The sequence below is a fragment of the Symphalangus syndactylus genome, chromosome 7, assembly GCF_028878055.3.
Source record: "Symphalangus syndactylus isolate Jambi chromosome 7, NHGRI_mSymSyn1-v2.1_pri, whole genome shotgun sequence".
Lineage (NCBI taxonomy): Eukaryota > Metazoa > Chordata > Mammalia > Primates > Hylobatidae > Symphalangus > Symphalangus syndactylus.
In genome coordinates this window covers 102614396-102641082 of record NC_072429.2, presented here as the reverse complement: position 1 = coordinate 102641082, position 26687 = coordinate 102614396, and the positions used below count along the sequence as shown (strand labels likewise).

At 33.0% G+C, this 26687-nt stretch overlaps 1 protein-coding gene across 44 annotated transcripts in view; it reads right to left on the bottom strand.

Annotated features, from left to right (window-relative positions):
* Nucleotides 1–26687, bottom strand: part of RIMS2 (regulating synaptic membrane exocytosis 2) — a 775242-nt gene that overhangs the window by 378567 nt on the left and 369988 nt on the right. For all 44 annotated transcript variants that reach the window (XM_055286971.2, XM_055286974.2, XM_055286975.2 and 41 more), the window contains one exon: nt 1714–2639. In XM_055286971.2, coding sequence (XP_055142946.1) covers nt 1714–2639 — 926 coding nt within the window. The remainder of the gene's footprint in view (nt 1–1713; nt 2640–26687) is intronic.

Genomic DNA, 26687 nt, shown 5'->3' with positions numbered 1-26687 from the left:
AAAGAGCTTGCATCTTTATACTACTTAGCCTTCCTAATTAGCAACATGAAATGAACTGCTACTCACATCTTCCTTGTGTTACTCAGTAAAATTTTCTGGCTCTTCCTGTGGGCCCCTCATTTCTTGTTAGTTATTTTTATATCACAGTTTTTATTTTTAATTCAGAATGGAAACTCTTAATTAATGTGTTCTAACTAATTATTTTGGTACAGTATAAAATGATTCCATAATCATTTCATACCAAGCTCCTTTCTTGAATTCCCTTAGTGATTCCTGTTGATTCTATAAGCAAAAAATGGACTATTCATCAAATAGTATAAGGAAATTGGGGGTAGGAGGTTGGTATGATACTCATCAATCTGGTGTATTTTTGTCATACACCAAAATAAATTCCAGAATGTTTAAAAAGTTAATGGTTAAAAAATAATTTAAAAATGAGATCATATACAGTTAAATACTTAATTGATTTGGAAGTGAATAAAGAGCTTTTAAAGATGAAAATAACGGAAAAAAAATCACCACATACAAAGGTTTAGCTACATTAAATTCAACAGTTTCAAATAAACAAATTAAAATACTAGATAAACATTAAAATGAGAAATGTATTTGGCAAATAACAGTTAAATGGGGTAAAATCCTAACTATATAAAAAGTGCTTATAAATCAGTAATAGTAAAACTAATACCCAGAGAAAGATGGGCAGAAGGAATTAAAGGAATGAACAGATAATTCACAGAAGATATCAAATGCAGATAAACATATAAAACATTCAACTTTACAATCAAATTAAAATTAAAATGACAGAGAGCATTTTTGTGGCTATTCAATTGGCAAAGATTTGGTGAATTGAGACTGAAAACTCAAGTACATCTGGTAAGAGTAAAGCATGTTACAACCTTTTTGGAAAGCAATTTGGTAATCTGAATTAAAGCTTAAAATAATCCAAAGTACAAATATATATTTTTGAAATACTCAAGAGATGTAGGCAAAAAGTACATATAAAGATAACCATTATAATTTACATTGGCAAATGGAAGCCACGGCAATGCCCCAAATAAAGAAATATTTAGTTTGTGTTATAATCTTATGATAGAATATTAGTGTAGCTATTTAAAACATATTACTAAAGAACATCTAATGGCTTGAAAAAAAAACACTTATGATGTGATAACAATTGAAAGCATCAGTATACAAAATTATACATAGCATGATATCAATTTTATAAATCTATAAACCATACATGCATAGGGAAAAAAAAGAAAGAAAATACAATAAAAGGTTAACAATGGTTATATCTGGGGGACAGAAATATGGATAACTTGCATTTCATTCTTTATGCTTTGAGGACTTTTTCAGATGTTTTATAGTGAATATATTGTTACTTTTATAAGGAGACAAAAATAAATGTTATTTTTAAAACTACAGTTAATGGATATTTTTGAAATATGCTGTCAAATGATACAAGAAAACTTCCAGAAACAAAGCAAGAAAGCAATTTTTAAAAATCAATAGAACATCATTCTGTCGTTCTTATACGTGAACAACAGAAGATACTTTTTATAACATGAAATTTTCTTCACACGCTCGATGCCATTAAAAGACTTTTAAAATAAAGCTACTAGTAATACCTACTAAATTTTCACTCAGAAACACAATCCATAAAAAAACGCTTATCTAATCAATTACAGCAAAATGTATGATTAGAAAGCTTACCTTTTTCACTTACACTCTCACTTTCAATCTCAACATCATCACAGCTTGTATATTCGGGCGTGGAAGCCAATTCCTCCTCTGAACTGCTCAACGAAACTTGGCGCATTTTACCTCCTTTCTTTGATTTATGAGGCTTTGGTGGTGGAGGTCTCACTGACTCTGACTGGTCTGAACTGAGAGAATCATTTCTTAACATTGTTTCCATTTTTTCCCGTTTTGTTTTTCTTACAGCAGAGCTAGGATCTAAGTGGTGCTGTTTCCGTAGTGAGTCAGTACGCCTCAAGTCTGGTCTGTCTATGGGTAGTGGACTCCTCCTGGGGGTAGGAGGACTATGATTTGTGGTCCTTTGTGCATAAGAACTTGGTCCCTGAGCCTCTCGAGTTCTTTCCATTGAATAAGATCGCTGATTTTCCATGGCAGCTCTACGTTCTGATATAGATCTTTGCCTTGATGGTCGGTCCATCCTTAGCATAGAAATCCTGGAATCTTCCAGGTCAGCATTTGCCAAAGAAACATCACTATGCCTTCTCTCATGCCGTGCCCGGGACACTTCAGCATGGATCCGCATTTGTTCTTCATAGGGTTGTGGCTTTACTGGATAACGGGCCAAATTCGGATCACTTCGGTAGCGTGACTGGTACTCTTCCTCTCTCCTTTGTCTTTCGTATTCATCTCTGCTTTCCACATCCTCATCATCTACAATATATTCTTTGGAATGCCTATGACTTCTCCTGTTGGAGTCCCTATAACTTACATGATCAGAGTCTTCATAAAACTGAGGTTCATGTTGAGATCGCCTATCAGCATAATCTGATGGAGATCTAGGCATTGCGGTATCCGAAGTAGCATACTGTGAATATTCCTCTCTTTCTTCCCTTTGGTCGTATCTTCTATTCTGATCTCTGGACACAGATGGGCTTCTCTTCCTAAGTAACCAAAGGAAAAGAACAATGAGAAGAGCAAAAGTTTATCAATTTTACATTTCATTGATTTGCTGGCAGGTTGATGGATAACTAAGTAGTCCTTTGGCCTTTTTAAAATTTCATTTTAAAGGCATACCATAACAATGGTTTTAGTAGTATTCATTATATTCAGTTCAAATAAGTACTTTGTTGTGGTTAATAAGTGTCTGCAACACTGTATCTGGAATATGCTTATGCTCCAAAATTAGATAATATGATATTCCACTGCTATAAAATAGCCTTTATTCTAATTTCCTTGCTTGGTTTGCTACATACACTTCCACTACCAACCAACTATTATTCAGCAGCTTAGAAAAATACTTCCTTCCATCTTCTCTATACCTAACATGCTGATATGAAAGTTACCTGAAAATGTAATGAAGCCAAACTGATTTGGCTCAAGAATTGAATACTTTCTGACTAAAACTAAGTGCTGGCTCTTAAAAATCATTTTTCATTCATCATCTGTCTAGATCATTCCTAGTATTGGTTCACCTAAATTTTCATTTTATCATCATGTCTCCAACCCTTTTTTATTGATCTAACTTGAGATAAGCAATTTAAATAGATAAATAATAATGATTTATTCATTACAAAAATCCTAGAAATCAGAAAAAACTGCTATTTTTATTCCATCTTCATTTAGATTAAGAACAGCTTGGTGATATTATTCTACTAAGTCTCCACATCTGACCCCTCATATTTCCTTATAGTCCCAGAGGAAGAAACTGCTTATTACCTTCTCAACTTACCCTTCTAACACTGGTAAAACCTAGTGAACCTTGCAATCACACATAATACCCTGTTAACAAAATAGTCACACTAACCTTTTCTCTGGAATAAACTTGGATAATATCAACTATTAACCATGAAAAGCAATAGGATTAGAATCCTGAAGATAACAGAAAAAGTTTAGAAAACTATTATGGGGATTTTGCCAGGACATGAACAGGGGATAATGAAAGAGTGAAGTCAGTTGAAGTTAAAGATGACTAAGATTCAACAGTTCAGTTGTGAATTTCTTAGTCAATGGTTTCTTAGCCCAAAAGCAAGAGCAGAGAAAGGATACAGTAAAATGACCCAACCTGGCAAAATCAGCACTCTTCTCTAATATCTCCCCTGGGTCACAGAATCCATTTTTCCCTCATATTTGGAACACAGTCTGCCAATCTATCAATTAGGTTCACTAACGAAAACAGAAGTTAGTCTAGGTTTTCCAGGTAGGAAGGGTTTTAATTCAGGAACCAGAAGCTACACAACAGTTGAATGGGCCACAGGAATAAAGGCCAAGAAAGTTAATGCTGATGATCTTAGCCTGAAGATGCAAAGACAAGGGTTCTCAAAATGGACATTAGAAAGCTGCTGTGAATGTCAAGAGTCTATGGAAATCTGCCAGCAATTTTCTGAACCACCTATAGCATCAGGGTGGCCAATTAACAGGAGTTTGCCAAGGAGTCACTAAGACTTTTATATCTGCCCATCTGCTAGCCAACAACTAATGCTTGACAATAATGGCTTCTGTATATCCTCTACCTTTCAAATCTCATGTAAGTACAAAGCCAGGATAAACTCTAACCTGGAACTATAAAGGAATAAGTACTGTAGAAAGTGAAAAAATTAGTTCATCCCTTAAATGTTTTATGATTAAGAAAGTGGATGTGATATTTTTTAGCATTTATATTTAAAACATTTAGGACTTAATTACAAATCTTTTAGATTACAATTGTTACATAAAACCATAGATTCCTACAGTTTAAAATTTACAATCAAAACAAAACATTCAAAAAAATTTATAGTACCCAACACCCTATGTTTCTGTGTATATGTGTGTGTGTACTGTGCATCACTCATTTTACTTTTGTCATTAATTTTATACATTTGACTAAAAAAATACTCTAGCATGATAGTAGTCTATCATGAAAAGAACACTAGATTTAAGGAATCTACAGTTCTTAGTCATACTTTTGTAATTAGCCAGTTATTTCAAACTATATAACCTTTAAATCCTTAGGAGTTTGTGCTTTAAATTGAGAGGCATAGATTTTACATGTTAACTTATATATTACTTTAACAAACATATATTAGGTAAGAAATAAATACCACACTCTATCTTATAAATTAGGAATACAGAAATGATTAAGACACCTTCCTTGTTCTTAAGAGGGTGAATGATTCTAAAACCATCTTCCATTTCTTAGGTAGTACGATTTTACAATATTGATACCACAACTTCATCAAGTTAATAAGCCTACATGAAGGCTTAATGCATTAAGGATTTCCCATAATACATTTAATGTTAAACTGAGTATTATAGGATAGAAGTTAAAAAAAGGAATATTTCATTCCTATCTTAAGGAATTAACATGAATTTTTGAAAGTAAGTAGAGTATAAAGTGAATACAATGAGTCTTTATAACAGGGGATTATATTTTATCTTACAGATAAATAAGAATATTTACTTCCTATTATGGAATTCAGTTCCAAGAGAAAGCTATTAATAATTAGTCCCTAGTAAGCCATCTAAGTACTTTTTAAAAATCATACCTTAGGAAAATTGAATTCATTGTTAAATCCAGCAATCACATTGTTCTAGAGATTATCAAATTTGCCAGAAATATGCGAATCATACTGTATATGTCGATTTGTACTGGATTTAAGATTATAACCACTATAAAAATGGAACAGTGGTTATAATCGGAAATTGGGATGACTATTGTCACTGTTACAAAGACTTATGTTTTCAAGAATACACTTTAAGATATAGTACCTTACAGTATGTTAACACTATGCAAGAAACAAGGCAAGATTTCATTCTAACAATACATGTATCAAACAATGAAGAACCTGAAATCAATTATTTCAAAATAATATTCTATCAAACAATTTTACCAACTATATTATGAATTACTTCATATATACTGTCCTTTAAATTTTAAACTTCTATATTTCATAGATACTATATTCCTTTCAGGAACTAAATAAAATCAATGTAAATTCAAGTAATGTGTTTCTACTCTATATCTTTGCTACTGGCCTTTATAAACAAGCCTTAGCATTTATTATCATCAGGTGGAAAATATTTAATAGATAAAGCAATATCATTGATAATTTGTACATTTCTCTAAAGAACCATAAGGCATTTAGCAGTATTTAATTCATCTGTTATAATACAAAGGAAAAGGAATGATTCATCTAGGATTTTACATTTCACTTAATCCTTCAAAGATCCTGAGAAATTAAGAGGCAGAATCCAAATTATGCCTTTTTGTAGTATAAAATGTATTTGTGGCATCATATAGTGCCTTAATCTTTACTTCTATGCATTCTATTAATCCTTATTTCTGTTATAACAATATCAGTATATATTTACATTCACTTTATATTTACCTAATATCGATTCACTTCTCTTTATTGCCACCTGTGTTGTTAGAATTGTTTTCTCTTTCACCACAGTATTCTGTCCTTAATTAGAACCAGTTTATAGAAAACCACATTTTAAACATCCTAAATCTACTGCAATAAGTATCATTTCTATTCCTTGCTTATAATTGTTTGTCATGTGGACTATTCAATCTATTTCTAAATATTCTAGCTTGTATAACACATCTGATGCTCCATTATAAATGTTATTCTAACTATGCAAAATAGTTTGCGTAGGAAATCCTACCAATTAGACTCCTTAAATTCTATGTCCAAAAAGCATACTGACTGATGGGAAAACTCCAAAGAAGCTTCTTTCCCAATTAAAATCACTTCCAGATTTCCCAAAGGCATCCAGGGTTTACGTGCCATAAATTAATTCATCATGTTTTTACCATAACTTCCATTTTAATATTTACAGGCTTTACCATCTTAAGTGATTTGTGTTACTAATACCACCTATAATACTGACCATATTGATAAAATAATCATCAAATCTCTGAGAATATAGTCTAATGACATTTGAAAACATTTATAAACAGTGAAAAATTACATGGAAACCTACCCTGTAATATTTACATATTTTAACTCAACTGTAGAAATATGCAATTTTTAAAAATTATGACAACACTGGACATACAGTGTGGAATTTGAAGATTACAAATTTTTGTAAATTCAAATTTTATATTATTAAATTAAGTACTACCTATATGAAAATTTCTGACTCATAAGCATTATTAGTAGAGATCATTAAAAAATTGTTACTTTATAAATAAAAATATGTAAATCACTCTTGAAAAATCAATAACCTGAAAAAATACCTACTTGTTTTTAAAAATATTTATAAAGCATGGATATTGCTAAATAAACTAATGTAATACTTCATGAATACAATTACACAATGCTAACTAACCATACAGTTTAAACATAACATTGCAACCAAATTCTAAAATTTTAAGCTGTTAAAAAACATTAAATCAAGGATTTAACAGAAGTATATAATCCTGTAAAACATGAAAACAAAGGCTCATTTCTATAATTCCTACAAAAAGCTTTTAATAAATCAATTTCTATTTATAGAAAACAAAAATATATAAATTTTTACATATCACAATTAATATTTAATGTATTTTATTGTTTTACCTTTGTTCAACCAATGCACATCTGTCGAGCATGAAGCATCACGTTGACAAAAATACATCAACAGTGTGCCAGGCAGTACTTTCATTTAATCCTTCTAGCCCTGGCAAAATCATAGGAGCCATCCTTAATCAGATGATTTGAAAGTCTCTACTTGCTTACAGTCGTTTTATTTCAAAACTCAGTTACTAAAATATTACACAAAAACAACACTCATTCAAAGGATGGAGTCATAGAATCCTCTAGTGATGGGCCTGTTAAGAAAAAGGTTATTCTTTAATGCTGTTACTATGTGGCTGTATATAGCTCCAGGTCAAGTAAGAATGTACCCTGTAAGGAGGATTATGGTACTTAGCTGATTAGTGCCTCACAATACTGAACACCAAATGCAAGCTGCATCCAAGGCATTTCTGGGCACTATGCTTAAAACTGGTGGATTTAGAAATTTATAAATCACCTTCTCCTATATGAACTGCAGTACTTCTAAAATAACAAGTCTATGTGCTTGTTATTGATAATTGTGCTGCTTAAGCTTTCACCATAAAATGTATAGTAATAGTTTAACAGGCCTATTCTGTAACTTCTTTTCAATTATTCACTAACAAGTTTCTTAATCTTCAGTAAAAAGGCAATGTTTCCCCAAAGGTTCAAGAAGCAGCAGTTCTTGTAGAAATTTAATAAAAAGTAATATGCTCCATTAACTAAGAAGTTGGTTAGACACTAAGTTTAAATCAAATTTTGCTCATTTTAATTTATCAATTAACATCTCAATGTTCATTCAGTGATTTAAAAAAAAAAAAGAATTTTATTAAGGCCACACAAATTTCTTCCTAGCAAAAGCCAGTTATCTGGATACTAATATTACAACTCTGAAAGTTATATTTAAATGTTTCCAAATAATTTTATATAAAACTGAGAAAAGGCCAGTGTTAGACGAGTAGAAAAAGATTAAAAAGTGCTGTGCTGTTTTTAGATCTCACAAACAGCAAGTTTAAATGAGGGTCTAGGAATATATGGTAGTACCATTCAACTATTTGTATAGGTATTCACCTCTATCATTTTATTTTAGAATTAAATGTAGGTCTTGAAAAGACTGGGAGGAAAATGTGGACAGATAATGTGATTTTTTTACCTCTCAGATTTCTAATAAAGACTGGTAGATTATTCAAAGAGAAAGGCAATAAAAACTCAAAATAATTCATTTTCATAGGAATATAAAACGAATAATTTCAACCATACAGACCCCATAGTTCATATCAAACTGAAAAAAAAATCCATTTGCCCACAGCTTATTTTTATTCTTAAGTCAAGAAAATTTCAGAAACATTGCAGTTAATAGCAATCCTTCTTCCTCTTTACTTTTCCTTCCATTCACTTTTACCACTCAGTGGGTTCTCTTGGTGGTGTTCCTCCAACTGTAATGCACACTCTGGTGCCAATGCCCTTCTCTGTCAATCATCTTGTTTCTAGCTCCTCTTATTCATCTACCCCAGACTTTCATTTGTATCACCTTTAATACCACTACTGCTTTCCCTTCACTCTCCACTGATCCTTCTAGGGCTCCAATTTCCTTCTCCCTTTCGCTTTAGAATGTTTATTCTCCTTTCAGGACTATTTTCCTCATTTTTAACTCTTTACTCTTAACATGTTTTCTTTTGTTTATTGCTTTTGTAACTACTTCCCATGCATTCAAATTTTTGAGGACCCAAATTGGGATCTAAAAGGTTTTCATGAGAATAATTGTAAACTTATTATCCATTTAAGATTACAATTGGATCTGAAAATACAAAACAACAAAAAGATTCTATGAATCAGATGCTAGTTAAATTAATTTTTATTTTATTCATGACAATATTTTCAACTCGTATTTAAAAGATGAAGGTTCTTAGATATTCAAATCTCTAGAAAATGGTGCACAATTGATGACCCCTCAGGGGATCAATAATGAGTAGTGAGATTGAATCAGCAATAAAAAAATCTTCAAACAAAAAAAAAGGCTCAAGACCAGGTGAATTCACACATGAAATCTACTAAACATTCAAAGAAGATCTGGTACCAATACTACTGAAACCATCAAAAGATTAAGAAGGAGGGAATCCTACCTGACTCATGCTATGAAGCCAGTATCACTCTGATATCAGAGCCAGGAAATGACACAACAAAAAGAAAGAGATAGAGATCAATATCTCCGATGAACTGAGGTGCAAAAATCCTCAACAAATACTAGCAAACTAAACTTAATAGCATATCAAAAAGATAACTCACCACAACCAAGTAGGTTCCATTCCAGGCATGAAAGGATGATTCAACCTACACAAGTCAATAAATGTGTTTCACCACACATAAAATACCTAGGAATATACTTAACCAAGGAGATTGCTTTAGTCTGTTCTCACACTGCTATAAAGAAATACCTAAGACTGGGTAATTTAAAAAGGAAAGAGGCTTAATTGACTCACAGTTCTGCATGGCTGTGGAGGCCTCAGGAAGGAAACTTACAATCATGGCGGAAGGAGAAGAAAAGACACATCTTACGTGGCAGCATGCAAGAGTGAGTGTGTGTCAGTACAGGAAAAACTACCATTTATAAAACCATCAGAGATCATGAGAATTCACTCACTACCGACAGAATAGCATAGAAGAAACCACCGCCATAAATCAAAACACATCTCAACAGGTCTCTCCCTAAACACTAGGGGATTACAATTCGAGATGAGATTTTGGTGGGGACACAAAACCTAACCATATCAGAGGTGAAAGATCTCTACAAGTAGAACTACAAAACATTGATGAAAGTAATCATAGATGACGCAAACAAATGGATAAACATCCCATGCTCATGGATTGGAAGAATCAATATCATTAAAACGATCGTACTGCTCAAAGCAACCTACAGACTCAACACAATTCCTATTAAAGTATCAGCATCCTTTTTTCACGGAATTAAAAAAAAATCCTAATGTTCATATAGAATCAAAAAAAGAGCCTGAATAGCCAAAGTAATTCTAAGCAAAATGAACAAAGCTGGAGGCATCACATTACCTGACTTCAAATTAAACTATAAGGCTACAGTAAATAAAACAGAATGGTATTTGTACAAAAGTAGACATATAGATCAATGGAACAGAATAGATAACCTAGAAATAAAGCCAAATACCTATAACCAACAAAACATACACTGAGCAGCAGAGTAAACAGACAATCCACAAAGTGGGAGAAAATCTTCACAATCTATACATCTGACAAATGACTAATATCCAGAATCTACAAGGAACTCAAACAAATAAGGAAGAAAAAAATAAACAGTCCCATCAAAAAGTGCGCTAAGAACATGAATAGACAATTCTCAAAAGAAGATATACAAATGGCCAACAGACATATGAAAAAATACTCAACATCACTAATGATCAGGGAAATGCAAATCAAACCCACTATGTGATACCACCTTACTCCTGCAAGAATGGCCATAATCAAAATACCAAAAAAATAATAAATGTTGGTGTAGATGCAGTGAAAAGAGAACACTTCTACACTGCTGGTGGGAATGTAAACTAGTACAACCACTATGGAAAACAGGAGATTCCTTAAAGAACTAAAAGTAGAACTACCATTTGATCCAGCAATCTCACTACTGGGTTATCTACCCAAGGGAAAAGAAGTCGTTATACGAAAAAGGTACTTCACATGCACGTTTATAGCAGCATAATTCACAATTACAAAAATATGGAACCAGCCCAAATGCCCATCAATCAACGAGTGGATAAAGAAACTGTGTTATGGATATATGTGTGTATATATATGTGTGTGCGTATATATATATATAATAGTGTGTGTATATATGTGTGTATACACACATATGTATATATACAATCCACACACAATGGAATACTACTCAGCCACAAAAAGGAATGTAATAATGGCATTCGCAGCAACCTGGATGGGATTGGAGACTATTATTCTAAGTGAAGTAACTTAGGAATGGAAAACCAAACATCATATGTTCTCACTCATAAGTGTGAGCTAAGCTATGAGGATGAAAGGCATAAGGATGATGGACTTTGGGGACTCGGGGGAAAGGGTGGGAAGGGGGTGAGGGATAAAAGGCTACAAACTGGGTTCAGTGTATACTGCTCAGGTGATGGGTGTACCAAAATCTCACAAGTCACCACTAAAGAACTTACTCATGTAACCAAATACCACCTGTTCCCCCAAAAACCTATGGAAACAAAAAATTTTAAAAAATCAGACCACTCTACTTCTTCATAAGGTGTTTTTTAAAATATAAGTTTGGATTTAAAAAAAAAAACATACTCTGGGGAAGGGATACCTTGTTCAATGAACAGTGCTTCGAAAATTGGATAGCCACATTCAGAATAATGAAACTGGATCCCTATCTCTCACCTTTGTCAAATATTAACTCAAGATGGATTAAAGACTTAAATATATGATCTAAAACCATAAAAATTCTAGAAGAAAACATAGGAAAAACTCTTCTGGACATTGACTTGGCAAAGAATTTATGACTATTATCCCAAAAGCAAAGGCAACAGAAGCAAAAATAAATAAGACTTAATTAAACTAAAAAGCTTCTGCACAGCAAAATAAATAATCAACAGAGCACATAGACAACCTAGAGAACAGGAGAAAATATTCACAAACTATATGCAACAAAGGACGAATATCTAGATTGTACAAGGAAGTCAAACAAATCAGCAAAAAACCCAAATAATCTCACTAAAAGTAGACAAACAACATGAACAAACATTTCTCAAAAGAAGATATAGAAGTTGCCAACAAACATGAAAAAATTCTTAACATCTCTAATCACAAGGAAAATGCAAATTAAAATCACAGTGAGATACCGTCTTACCCCAGTCAAGAATGGCCATTATTAAAAAGTCAGAAAACAATAGATGTTGGGACAAATGTGCTGAAAATGGAACACTTATACACCACTGGTGGAAATGTAAATTAGTACAGCCTCTATGGAAAACCGTATAGAGATTTCTCAAAGAACTAAAACGAGATCTACCATTCAATTCACCAAACCCACTACTGAGAGTATCCATCCAAAGGAAAAGAAGTCATTATATTAAAAAGACACCTGCACACATTTATCACAATACAATTTACGATGGCAAAGATGAGGAATCAATCTAAGTGCCCATCATCTGATGAGTGGATAAAGAAAATGTGGTACATATATACCATGGAATACTACTCAGCAATAAAATATAAGGAAATCATCTCTTTTGCAGCAACTTGGATGGAACTGGAGGCCATTACTCTACATGAAGTAACTCAGGAATGGAAAACCAAATATTGTATGTTCTTACTCCTAAGTGGGAGCTAAGCCATGAGTATAAAAGGTACATGGAGTGTATAATGGACATTGGAGACTCAGAATTGGGGAGAGTGAGATGCAAGTGAGAGATAAAAAAATCACCTATTGGGTACAATATACACTATATAGGGGACAGGTACACTAAAAGCTCAGGTTTCACTACTACACAATTCATCCATGTAATCAAAAACCACTTGTACCCCTAAAGCTATAGAAATAAAAAAATTTTAATCTCTTTTTAATAATTCTGCGCTTGAAGTAAATCTCTCTTCAATAAAGCTCTCTTATCTTCTTGCCAGCTTCTTTCCCAACACTCCTATAGAAATTTCCTCTGCCAGTGATGCATTAGAGCCAGCAAACAAACAAAAGAAACAAACAAACAAACAAAAAAGTGTGGTGCTTGCTGGAGCTAGGCCCCAAATAAGATGAGGAAGCAGATGCAATCAGCCACTGGTGAGGCTGAGCTTTGTGAAAGAAGGTTGTTAAATTTCAACAAGTGTTTCTATGTGATCTGATCATATTTTAAACATGGTGTTCTTTTTTAAACACCACATTAAAAGAGGGATATCAACTAAGAGGCATGTTTGAGACCATGAGAATGATGAGTCACCAGATTAGACAACACAGTTAGAATTTTCTTTTAAATGTGGACATGTTTTTAACATAAATTCCTCCAAATTATGTGTTTTAAACACTTTTATAGAAAAGTTTCTTTAGCAATTTTAAAAGTAATGGATAAAAGTAACTGAAAATAATTTAACACTGTGAAATTACTTGTTTAGCCTTTAATTTAAATCTATTCTCTAAAAATGTGTTAGATTACAAGCTAAAAGTAGGTGACTTTTAGTGTTACTTAGTCTTCTGAATGAAGAAAATAGGAAATGTACTCTGGAAGCAACTGTAATGAAGTCTGTTGTTGGCTTTCTGTCATCTATTTCTCTTTCTTCTTGAAACAGAAGGAATGTCTCCTCCATTCTAAGCTTTGTGGTTTTGATTGAACTGGCCTCAACTGCTTCAGGGTTGAGCCATGATTAGCAGAGCTAATCAGAATGTACCATTTCTGTTCAGAATGATTAGCACAATGACCTAAGCTGGTCCAATCACAGTGCCTCTTAAGGACATTGGTCTGACAGTACTGAGACATAGACTTATTGTTTCATGATTGAGAGTTAATGTAACTCTTACAGCTACTAGAAGACAATTTAAGGGCATAAGTCAGAGAGCCTTCCCCAATGGAGTCAATGGTGACAATTAAAAATAGAAATAAAGAAATTAGGTTCTAAGTCGCTTTACAGGAGATTCAGGATCAATCCCCACCTGAATCAACTCAGGTACTTCTGAAGTTTCAATGAGGTAAACAAATAAATTATCTTTAATTTTAATGCCAGCCTCATTTGGGGTTTCTATTACTTGAACCTAAACTTTTCTTTGCTGACACAGAATCTGTGACATAGACAGACCCCAAAATCTGTATGTTGCTTTCGCATTGGCTGTCATGATGCTTCTGAGCTCTGTTTCTATGAAAATTGTTTCTTTCCTTTCTGAAATATAGGCACTCTGGCACCTTTATAAATGCTGTAGTCATATGGTTTCTTTAAAGTATTTCCAGTTTTACAGTAAAAATAGTCACTTAATGAGATGAAAATCTCTCCTGAGATTAAAAATCAAAAGATTGCATATTTAATATCACATTTTACATGATAATTCTGACATTGGGCTTGTTCTACTTAAGGCTAGAAAGAGATAACAACAAACCACATGCAACATGTTTCAAGCAACAGCAACAAGGTGCTTTTTTAAAGTAATTCTCAGTAAACTATCCCTTGGCCAAATGCTAACCTAATTCAGAAACAGAAAAAAAGAGGTAGATTACACATGAAATATTACCTCTATTACTGACAAAACAGAAATTGTGGAATTGGTCTCCATGTAAAAAGTGGGATTCCTAATACAAAAACTCAGAATCATACAGACACACCCATCCAGGCAAAGACTACATTGGTCTGAGACTATTTTACAGCCTGTTTCTATAAAACTTGTGGCAGGAACAGGAATGTACGCTCTCTGTGAGCATCTTGTTCCCAAGAGAAAGAGGAAAAACAAAGAAATTGCTGCTTATGCTCACTTCCTTATCCCAAGGGGCAGAATAGAAGAGGGAGTAGGAGGAAGCCAGGAATATTATTTTAAAGCAGCTCCATCCATGAGGGAAGAAATATAGGAGTAAAAAGGAGGCTATCCTATCTACCAAAACATTTTAAGTCTAGAATTGTGTTTAGTTAAAGCAGCTCTAGTGCACCCAGAACTTCATGATTTAGGGTTCAAATAACACTTTTCTTAAACTGAAAGTTGACAAGATAGCAGTAAGAATTAATAGCTTTATAAAATCCATAAAAGAACCAAAGGCAAAGAGAATGTGGCAAATACAGTTGGTTGCCTACTGAATATCTAATCTCTCTACTTTCTTACAAATAGAATCCAAATTTTATTCAGGGCAGCAGTGTGCCTGGTCTAACAAATTTCTTTTCTGGGTTTTCTCGTGGCTGTGATTCAGGCCAATAAGATTTAGATAGAAGTTTATTAGGTACAGTTTCTACAAAGCTACGTATTCTTAGTGAAAAGACATAAGCCCAATAGGCCTACACCTTTCATACTTTATTCTTTCAACTTCTTAACTGTAATGTGGTCCTACTACCTATAACACAATAGCCCTCTTTTAATCTTGAGTTTGAGAGCCACACACTGTAGTAGCAGGGCATTAAGCAAGAGGAACACAGGTCTCTGTTAACTTCCTTGAGCATAGTATCATCCTTGAGCTGTCTACCTCCAGACTTCTTTTTACATGAGGAAAACATAAACTTCTTTATTTAAGCATGTGGTTATGAGATCTATGTTACATATAGTTAAACACAGTGTCAACTAAAGCCGACTCATCTCAAGTGAGAACTCTCTAAGACATCTAGGCTCATTAGTAAATTAACAACAAACTTGTTATAAGCAAGTAAATAAAAGCCTACAATAGATACAAGTGGTCTAGGAACAAAAAATATCTGCAGGTTGTCTGATGAAATACAAGCCAAGGAGAGAGTGATTTCAAATAAAAGAACAGTACAACACAAGTCATAATTCCTTAATTAGTGGCTGCTGGAGCCAAGAGTCTATCATGAGCATCTCCTCCCAATTCTGTGTTCAGTGATGTCACATTGGTAGCTTAAACTCAGCCATGGATACTGACACCACGGAAACAGGCTAATGCAGTAAATCAGGTCTTTTTCCTTTGGTAAGCTTGTTGTCAAATATTTACCAGCACATCACTGCTTACAGACCACTGTACAGTTAAGCAAGAGTCTAGAAAAAAATGTGCAATGGGTAGCCAAACTGCTAATGCTGTTCATCCAGAGACTTTATTATTGTAAAGAATACCTAATGTAGGGTCTGACATTTAGCAATAACTCAGTCACAGTTTGAGAAAACAAGACAGTAGGAGAGAAAGAATTCGTTCTTGGAATTATATATAACTATAGAGTTAATTTTACTTCCCCAAAGAACTAAATGTAAAAAAAAAAAAAAAACACCTTCGGTTTTAATTTAAAGACACCCAAAAATCAATGCAATTCTTTGAATATGTCATTCTATCCCTGATCCTAGTCTTTTGAGTTGCATGTTGTGACAGAGTTTAAGTGTGTTTATGAAATCAGAACACGTCAGAGCATTAAAAAAACCTTTGTAAATATGGTTTCCAAAGATCTAATGGCCAACGTAATGACAGTAAGCAAGAAGAGTGTCAGACTTCATTTAAAGTAGTAGATCATATAGAAAATTAAAAAAAAACCTGAAAGTAGCTACCACTAGATGGCACTAGAATATATAACTGAATCTACACATTTGTATCCACAAAAAAAAATTATACTAGATTTTTATATTATACAAAATCCCTTTGACTTTATTTATTTATTTATTTATTTATTTATTTATTTATTTATTTAGATGGAGTCTTGCTCTGTCGCTCAGGCTGGAGTGCAGTGGTGCAATCTAGCTCACTGCAACCTCTGCCTCCCAGGTTCAAGCGATTCTCTTGCCTCAGCCTCCCAAGTAGCTGAAATTACAGGCGCTCTCCACCGCATATTTTTAGTACAGATGGGGTTTCACCATGTTGGCCAGGCTGGTCTTGAACTCTTGACCTCAGGTGATCCATCCACCTCAGCCTCCCAAAGTGCTGGGATTACAGGCATGAGCCACCGCGCCTGGCCCTTTTACATTATTTTCTATTGGAATTATTTATATCATACTTCTTTGCACAAATAATTTGAAATGGCACAAAAATAAGATGCAGAAAATAGTTAAGTAGAAACTGAAATTGGGATCAAAATCAGATGTGGCAGCAGAGGCCATAAATGAAAGTTGGATAAAAATTGAAAAAGGCTTATAAAACATGACAAGCATTCTGAACTTTTATCTTGTAGACAAAAGGGATATCATCAGATGTTTTGTATTAGCAGATATTCTGGTTGTAATCCTATGGTTAAACCTAGGGACCAGGAACAAATCTAGTGTTATAAAGATCAATTGGATTATTCCAATAATCCAAGTAGGAAATTATGAGGTCTTGAATTAAAGCGGTGGAAGAGAATGAAACAAAATATATTCAGGAGGTAAATTCTGTGGAATTTTAGATGTAGGAAGTAAGAAAAAATAAACGTTGACTATGTTCTTTTTTTTCTTGAGGGGCAAAATGAATAAGATTTGGGATAGAGGAAAAAGAAAGTTTGTAGAAAAAATATGTTCTATTGACCAATAAATAAATATATTTAATAAACAACACTGAACAGAATTTAACAACGTTTTCCCATCACTAATAAAAGTCTACATAGCAGATTGTATTTCTATAATGGGTATGAGGGCTTGAAGACATTATGCCATTAATGTGTGTGATAAAGAATAATTTTTTTTATTATTGCAGTGGTGTGGTGGTGGTGCTAAGAGTGGTTTAGCTAAACTTAGCACTGAGTTGTGGGCACTTTACATGTATCCACTAATTCATTTTTCAAAATAATCCTGTGAAGTACTATTATTATCATCCCCTAAACTGAGCCCAAAGTTATTTACTTTGCCTAAAATCACACAGCTGGTAAATGGTAGAAAAGGAATTTAAAACTAGTGAAAAAAAAAAAAAGCTGTCCTTATAGCTATTAGCTGTTAGCTGACCTAGTTGCTACCAGTTGGGCTCTGATTCCCCCTAGTACACATAAACAATTTCACAGAATATCAACATCAGCCAGAGGCTCACTGTAACTATTATAGAACAAAGGAAAAACAATACTACTCCATCATCATGTCTGAACAGAGATAAAGGCAAAGATGCCGTGCAGCCGAAAATAACCAAACATTCCCCTCCCCTAACTGCCACAAGTGACTATTACTTCTTCTCCAGTTAACAACTCTACCACTGTTGTGTTTATCCCATCTCTAAGATTAAAATTAAGATCCTCAAACTGCCCCCACTTTCTAACAGCGTCAAACTCAACAAAGACCCCATTTTTAAAATCCTCCCTCAAATCACCTAATACAAGCCCAACTTGTATAAGTGCCCCTTAACTCCTTCTTATTGAGATAACCCACAGTTTCACAAGGTTTGTGTCCTGCCTTGCTGTAGCCAACTTTTTTTTTTATTAGAAATGTGTTCCTTGTCGGGCGTGGTGGCTGACGCCTGTAATCCCAGCACTTTGGGAGGCTGAGGCGGGCAGATCACCTGAGGTCAGGAGTTGGAGACCAGCCTGGCCAAAATGGTGAAACCCCGTCTCTACAAAAATTAGCTGGGCGTGGTGGTGGGTGCCTGTAGTCCCAGCACTTTGGGAGGCCAAGAATGGGCAGATCACTTGAGGTCAGGAGTTCAAGACCAACTTGACCAACATGGTGAAACCCTGTCTCTTACTAAAAATAAAAAAATTAGCCGGATGTGGTGGTGGGTGCCTGTAATCCCAGCTACTCAGAAGGCTGAGGCAGGAGACTAGCTTGAACCCAGGAGGCAGAGGTTGCAGTGAGCAGAGATCACGCCATTGCACTCCAGCCTGAGCGACAAAAGCGAAATTCTGTCTTAAAAAAAAAAAAAAAAAGTGTTCTTGGTTGTCTTTGGCTGGTGGACATCAACAGTAGCTCTTCAGGCTCCCTCCAAGGCTTATGTTCTTAAACACAATGTGAACACTCCTCATACATGAAATGCACATATCGGGGAAACTATCAATCTTAAAGCTAATTAAAGAGCTGGAAAAATAATCCAAAAAGAGAAAACTAAAAAATAACACATTTTTTCATAAAATAAGTACTTGCAAGTATTACATCATAAATAGTTATGATGAATTTTGGTATAAAGTATTTGCAGTTAAATACTTAACATATATGCCAAATTAATAATGATAAAGCTAATATTTATATTAGTTTTTTCTATGTTTTATTCCACAATAGGACTACATTTGTAGCTATTTACAGATCATCACTTCAACAAAATATAGGGAAACATGGTCACGAGTTCCTCATGAATTATATCAAGTGAACATATTTAATAGGTTCAAATAAATGTTTTTGATATTCTAATAAGTGATAAAAGTTTTACAAAGAAAAAACTAAAATTCACCTAAACCATAACTTTTTACTTAATTTGGATAATACTGTCTCAAAAACCATGAAAAAAATTTAATCAAACTTGTTTTAAAAAGTGTGTTTAATCTTAACACATGAGAATTTGTTCATGCTATTATCATTAATAATGACTACTAAACACATTCCCAATTCAAGAGCAGATTCTTTAAAAAAATACTGGACAGATTCATGACCTTTTTAGAACTTAAATAAAAAACACAAAAAATTTTTATAGTTCAGAAACCATAAAGGAAAAAATCCAGAGAGTAAACAGTCTATATTGTATTTTATTTTTTTAATAAAACAGAAGCAGGAACAAGAATGTATTGCCTTACATTCGTTCTGGGCTAGTCAAAATAATCCAAGTTCAAGGAAAACTAAGATGATTTCTAGGTTTTTCACCTTGTAGTTTTCATCATCACTAATGAGTTAAGACAATGTTTCAAATACAAAATTTATAATACTAGAACCTTATCTAGTTAACCAATTTATGTATACGTATCCAACCAAGACTGCTAAAAAAATTAAGAATTACTTAGCTGTTACAATCTCTGTGATCCCAACTGTTGAAAATTACCCCTGGCACTACAAAAGATGTCTAATAAATGTTGGCTATATGATGAACAAAGAATGAATAAACAAATGAAGCCAAAAACAAATTTGTAACAGAACATTATTAAACATCATGGGCTTAAAATTATAATCTTCATTTTAAAAATTATTAGAAAGACATAATACCAACGGTAATTATTATTTTGGTATATAAATTTTCAGTAGCAGGCATCTCCAGAAAGTGTTTTATACCGACTAAAGTAAATAGCAGGCACCTCTGACCTTCCCAGTGAACCATTCCAGTCTCTTAACTTCATAGCCTAACTCTAATTATTAAATTCTTTGTTTTGCATAAAAATGGAATTTTATTTTTTATTTAATTTGATGTTTTCATAGATTTTTCTAACATTAGAAGTACATGCTATCTTTGTTGAGGTTATTATCATAATTATTATTATCTCACAGCATAGAAGCATAAGTAGAACAACTAATTTTGTAATTCCTCTCAATTGCTACTTTGGCATTTATTATTGTATTTATGTATTCATTATTAGCTTTTTACCTTAACTATTAATCAAAGACTAACTCCTTACATTCTTTTATAATGAGTTATTTGCCTTAGAAAACTTAAAAGGTTAGTTCTGATGACAGAGTAACTGAATATAATTTATTTAAGCCAATTTTTAAAATGGATTATAAACATTTATGTTTTCAAAATAGATTTTTCAAAATATTTGTATCATAATGAGAATACATAATATTTGTATTCTATGAATATTTCAGAATGTTAATTATTAAATTAAATGAATGTTATTTCTGAATTTTCTATTTTGCTTGTTACATGCTTATTTTTCAGTTGACACAATTTATAAAACCTTAAGAATGTAGACAATCTTAATAATATTTAGAAAATTTGATTTTCTGAAACTATAACTGGCTAGCATCTCCTTAAATACTTCCTTTTAAAACAGATTTCATTTTTATTTAACTGAAATTTTAAAGTTTAGTTAAGTAAAAACTTATTTTAATCATAATTTCAAATTTTTATATTAAACATTTAGTAAGGATTATATCACATTTTAAAAATGTGTATGTAATAATTCTTCCTTTCTTTAACCTAAATGTATTTCCAGTTAATTGGTGGTGCTAAGTAAATGACACAGAACCTCATGACAAGATATTCATCCTATACAAACCAAGCTCTGCCATTCTAAATATTTTAAAACACCTGAAAATGCAAAAAAAAAAAAAAAAAAAGAGTCACAAAAGTGTCAGATTAATTTTTAAAAATGTGGTTATAAGATTGTGTAATTAATAGTAAAAGCCAAAATACTTCTTACAATTACAAATTCACTTGTCATCTTGTTCAATAATATCCAATGTTAAGAGGTCTCTCTTTTGAATAGCATTAGTAAACATATTACCATGTCAGATTATACAAAGACAACATTAATCCAAAAGTTTATGAAAGCACAAATCTTTGACAGATGGTGGATCTACTGACATTAGTACCTGTGCTTAGGTAAGTAGCAAAATTGGAGTCTCTGAAGAGAAATGACTGTTCAAATATAGTCTGTTATGCAAAGAAGTACCAAAATAAGTTACCAAAAAGGGAAAAACAAATAAGGTGTTAAGCAAATACAGCACAATTCTGTATACTTGTGCAGTGACAGGAAGTGTAAAGACAATGATTCATTCTGAAGACCTGGAGATTCAAGTAATTGTTTTATTCTCAGAAACGCCATTACATGTAGATATGAATTCCACATTAAATGATATTATCAAAATATTGTCTTAATAAAATCTAAGACATTGTAGTCCTGTTATTGTCAGTATAAAAGGAAACAGAATCAGAATATCACTCACTTTCTGCTGCTACATTATGAATGTGGTCCCTGTACACAAAAAGTGCTATGAAGAGTTTAGGGGATAAAACAAGTAATCTGAAAATATTTTGTTGATGATACACATTAACATGGCATTTTGGAGCACCAGAATGAACTTCTTAGACAATTTTAAGGACTGCATTTTAAAAATATTACAGTTTTCTAAGAAAGTTTATAAATTCAGAATAAAAAACCTAATCTGGAAAAGTGAAACTAAAGTTATGAAATTTGTTATTTGAGTCCTAAAGAGCAACATCCATATGTACTGAAAGGCAAGTGAAATAATTGAAACACTTGTAGAAATAAGTTGAAATGATACTAAATCCAATTGCATTACCACAATAATACAAGTTTCCAATGTTAGAAAATGAAGAGGTGTTAAAGACTAAAATATTATACTTTAATCAATTTTTAAAAAATATCCAAATTCCAAATAACAGAAAAAAAAATAGTGCTTCTGGTAATCAGAGAAAAGGCAGTAATCTTCTATTTCTGCCACCTTTTAAGGAAAGTTTCTTTCTGATAATGAACATAAAGAATTTAAAGACATCATACTTAAATACATCATATTTAAATACATTAAGTTATCAGGAAATGAAGGTAGCCATTTGAAACATAAAAACTGATATGGATGCTGGGTGTGGTGGCGTGCACCTGTAATCCCAGTTACTTGGGAGGCTGAGGTAGGAGAATTGTTTGAACCCAGGAGGTGGAGGTTGCAGTGATCCGAGATCATGCCACTGCACTCCAGCCTGGGAGACACAGCAAGAGTCCATCTCAAAAAAAAAAAAAAAAAAAAGAAAGAAGGAAAAAAACTGACATTGAAAAGTTATATTCACAGAGAAACTCAAATTTCTCATTAAAAATTTTAAAGGTAGTTGGAAAGTTATAATAATTCATGAGACTTTGTATTTATTTTTATTTTTATAATTATGATAAAATTATAATAAAAATTATTACCAAACCTCATAAAAACATCCCTAATCCCATATGTTTATTCAAGTATATGATGTATATTAACATTTTCTGTGTGTGCTATGAAGGGAAATAGTTTGAGAAGCACTGTTATTTGGTCTTGTTTAGAAAGTATAGTATGGTTAGCATCAATCCATTCTGAATATAAAGCTCAACTCATTTGCCTTACTGGATGACAGATAATATCATTTAATTAATTAAGTTATCTTAAGGAGTTTATTTTGCTTTTCCAGCATAACTTTTAAATAATAAATGGTGTGACAGAATACTTCGGTGCACAAGCCACAAGCTCTAGAGTCAGGCACACTTGATGCTCTGTGATTGTTACTGCTCTAACTCTATGACTGTTAGTTGTATGACTTCAGTTTACTGATCTATTAGTGGGAATAAGAAATTAATTTTCTTAAGAATAATTAATACAATTAAATGAGATAATATATGTCCAGTGCTTAACACAATGCCTAGCACAGAGCAAGTGCTCAATAATGAAAACCATTTTATTTTTTTACCATATGTCAGGTCATAAATTTAGCATTAAGTAAGTCTCAGAAAATTTTTTAAAATCAAAACCATAACAAGCATTTTCTCAGACCATGGTGGAAGAAAATTAGAAATCAATATATAGAAGAACTCTCAAAACCACACAAGTACCTGGAAACTAATCAACTTGCTCCTAAATGACTTTTGGGTAAACAATAAAATTAACACAGAAATCAAACAATTTTTTGAAAAAAATGAAAACAGAAACACAACATGCCAAAACCTCTGTGATATAGCAAAAAGAATGTTAAGAGGAAAGTGTATAGTATTAAATGCCTACATCAAAAAGATAGAAAGATCTCAAACTAACAACATAATGTGACACCTGAAGCAACATGAGAAACAAGAATAAACCAAATCCAAAGGTAGCAGCAGAATAAAAAATAATGATGAAATAAATGAAACTGAAACAAAAAACACATCATACAAGGAATCAGTAATATGAAAGTTGGTTCTCAGCCTGACCAACATCGTGAAACCCCGTCTCTACTAAAAACACAAAAATTAGCCAGGCATGGTGGAACACACCTGTAGTCCCAGCTGCTCCGGGGGCTGAGGCAGGAGAATGGCCTGAACCAGGAGGCAGAGGTTGCAGTGAGCCAAGATCGTGCCACCGCACTCCAGCCTGGACGACACAGCAAGACTCCATCAAAAAAAATAAAAACTTGGTTCTTTGAGAATATGAACAAAATTGATACACTGCTAGTTATACTAAGCAGGACAAACAAAAAGAAGATTCAAATCAGAACAATCAGAAACAATAAAGGTGACATTACAACTGATACTAAAGAAACAGAAAAGATCCTCAAAGACTATTATAAACATCTGTACACACACAAACTAGAAAACCTAGGATATATTTCTGGAAACATACAACCTCCTAACAACCCAGAAGAAATTAAATCCTGAACAGACCAGAAATGAATAATGAAATTGAATCATTAACAACAAAAAAAAAAACTTCCAACAATAAAAAAAGCCCAGGATCAGATGGATTCATCCCCAAATTCTATCAGACATACAAGGAAGAACTTACACCAATCCCACTGTATATATTCCAAAAAATTGAGGAGTAGCACCTCCCTAACTCATTCTATGAAGCCAGCATCAGCCTAATACCAAAATCTGGCAGACATACCACAAGAAAACTTCGAGCCAATATTCTTGATGAACATAGAGGCAAAAATCTTCAACAAAATACTAGCAAACCAAAAAAAGTTAATACACCACAATCAGGTTGGCTTTATTCCTGGGATGCAAGAATGGTTCAATATAAGCAAATCAATAAATGTGATTCACCATGTAAAGAGAATTAAAAACAAAAAGCATATGATTATCTCAAAAGATGCCAAAAAAAAACTTCTGACAAAATCCAACATCCCTTCATGATAAAAATCCTCCACAAACTAGGCATCGAAGAAACATACCTCAAAATAATAAGAGCTATTTATGACAAACCCACAGCCATTATCATAGTGAATGGAGAAAAGTTGAAAGCATTCTCCCTAAAAACCAGAACAAGATAAGGATGTCCACTATCACCATTTATATTCAATACAGTACTGGAACTCTCAGCCAGAGCAATCAGGCAAGAAAAAGATAAATAAATAAAACACATCCAAATAGGAAAAGGGGAAGTCAAATTATCTCTGATCACTGATGACATGATTTTACACATAGAAAACTCAGACGATTCCTAGACTTAATAAATGACTTCAGTAAAGTTTCAGGATGCAAAATCAGCCTACACAAAATCAGTAGCTTTTCTATACACAAATTGTCACCTCAAGCCCAGAACCAAATAAAGAACTCAATCCCATTTACAATAGCCACAACAAAATAAAAAACCTAGGAATACACTTAACAAAGAAGGTGAAAGATCTTTACAAGGAGAACTGCAAAACACTGATAAAAGATATCATAGATGACATCAACAAATGGAAAAACATCCCATGCTCATGGATTGCAGGAGGTAATATCATGGAGATGACCAAACTTTCCAAATCAAGCTACAGACTCAATGTAATTCTTATCAAAATACCAACATAGTTCTTCACAAAATTAAAAAAAAAATCTAAAGGCCATATGGAAGCAAAAAAGAGCCTGAATAGCCAACGCAATCCAACGAAAATGAAAGCTGGAGGCATCACATTACCCGATTTCAAATTATACTACAAGAATACGGTAAATAAAAAAGCAGGGAATTCATACAAAAATAGACACATAGATCAATGGAACAGAATAGAGAACCCAGAAATAAAACCGAGTATCTACAACAAACTGATCATTAACAAAATCAATAAAAATAAACAATGGGTAAAGAACACTATATTGTTCTGCGAAATATGGTGCTGCGAAAATTGGATAACCACATTAAGAAGAATGAAACTGAATCCCTCTCTCTCATCATATATAAAAATTAACTCAAGATAGATTAAATAATTAAATGTAAGATCTGAAACTATAAAAGCCCTAGAAAAAAGCCTAGGAAAAACTCTTTCAGACATTGGCCTAGGCAAAGAATTTATGACTATGAGCCCAAAAGCAAATACAAAATAATGAAAAATAAATAATAAAATTAAACTAAAAAGCTGCTGCACAGCAAAAGAAATAATCAATAGGGTAAATAGACAACTTACAGAATGGGAGAAAATATTTGTAAATTATGCCTCTGACAAACGACTAATATCTAGAATCTACATGGAACTCAAATACCTCAACTAGAGAAAAACAAACTACCCCATTAAAAAGTAGACAAAGGACATGAACAGACATTTCTCAAAGAGAAACATATAAGCAGCCAACAAACATGGAAAAATACTCAACACCACCAATCATCAGAGAAATGCAAAATAAAACCACAGTGAGATACCATCTTACACCAGTCAGAATGGCTATAATTAAAAACTCAAAAAACAACAGATGTTGGCAAGGATGCAGAGAATAGGGTACATTTATACAGTGTTGGTGACAATGTAAATTGGTACAACCTCTGTGGAAAACAGTATGGAGATTTCCCAAAGAACTGAAAAAGAACTACCATCAACCCAGCAATCACACTACTGGGTATCTACCCAAACGAAAATAAATCATTATATCAAAAAGACACATGCACTCATATGTTTGTTGTAGCATTAATTGCAATTACATAGTCATGGGATCAACCTAAGTGTCCATCAAAAGTTGATTGCATAAAGAAAATGTGGTGTATATATACAACATGGAATATTATACAACCACAAAAAGAATGAAATCACGTCCTTTGCAACAGCATGGGTGGAGCTGGAGGCCATTAGCCTAAGTGAAATAACTCAGAAACAGAAAATCGAATACCACATGTCCTCACTTGTAAGTGGGAGCTAAACAACAGGTACACATAAACATAAAAATAGAAACAATAAACACTGGGGACCCTAAAAATGAGGGGTTTAGGAGGGGGGTGAGGCCTGAAAATTATTCTGTATGATGGTCACTATTTGGGTGATGGGCAAGAAGTCCAAACCCCACCATTATGCAATATAT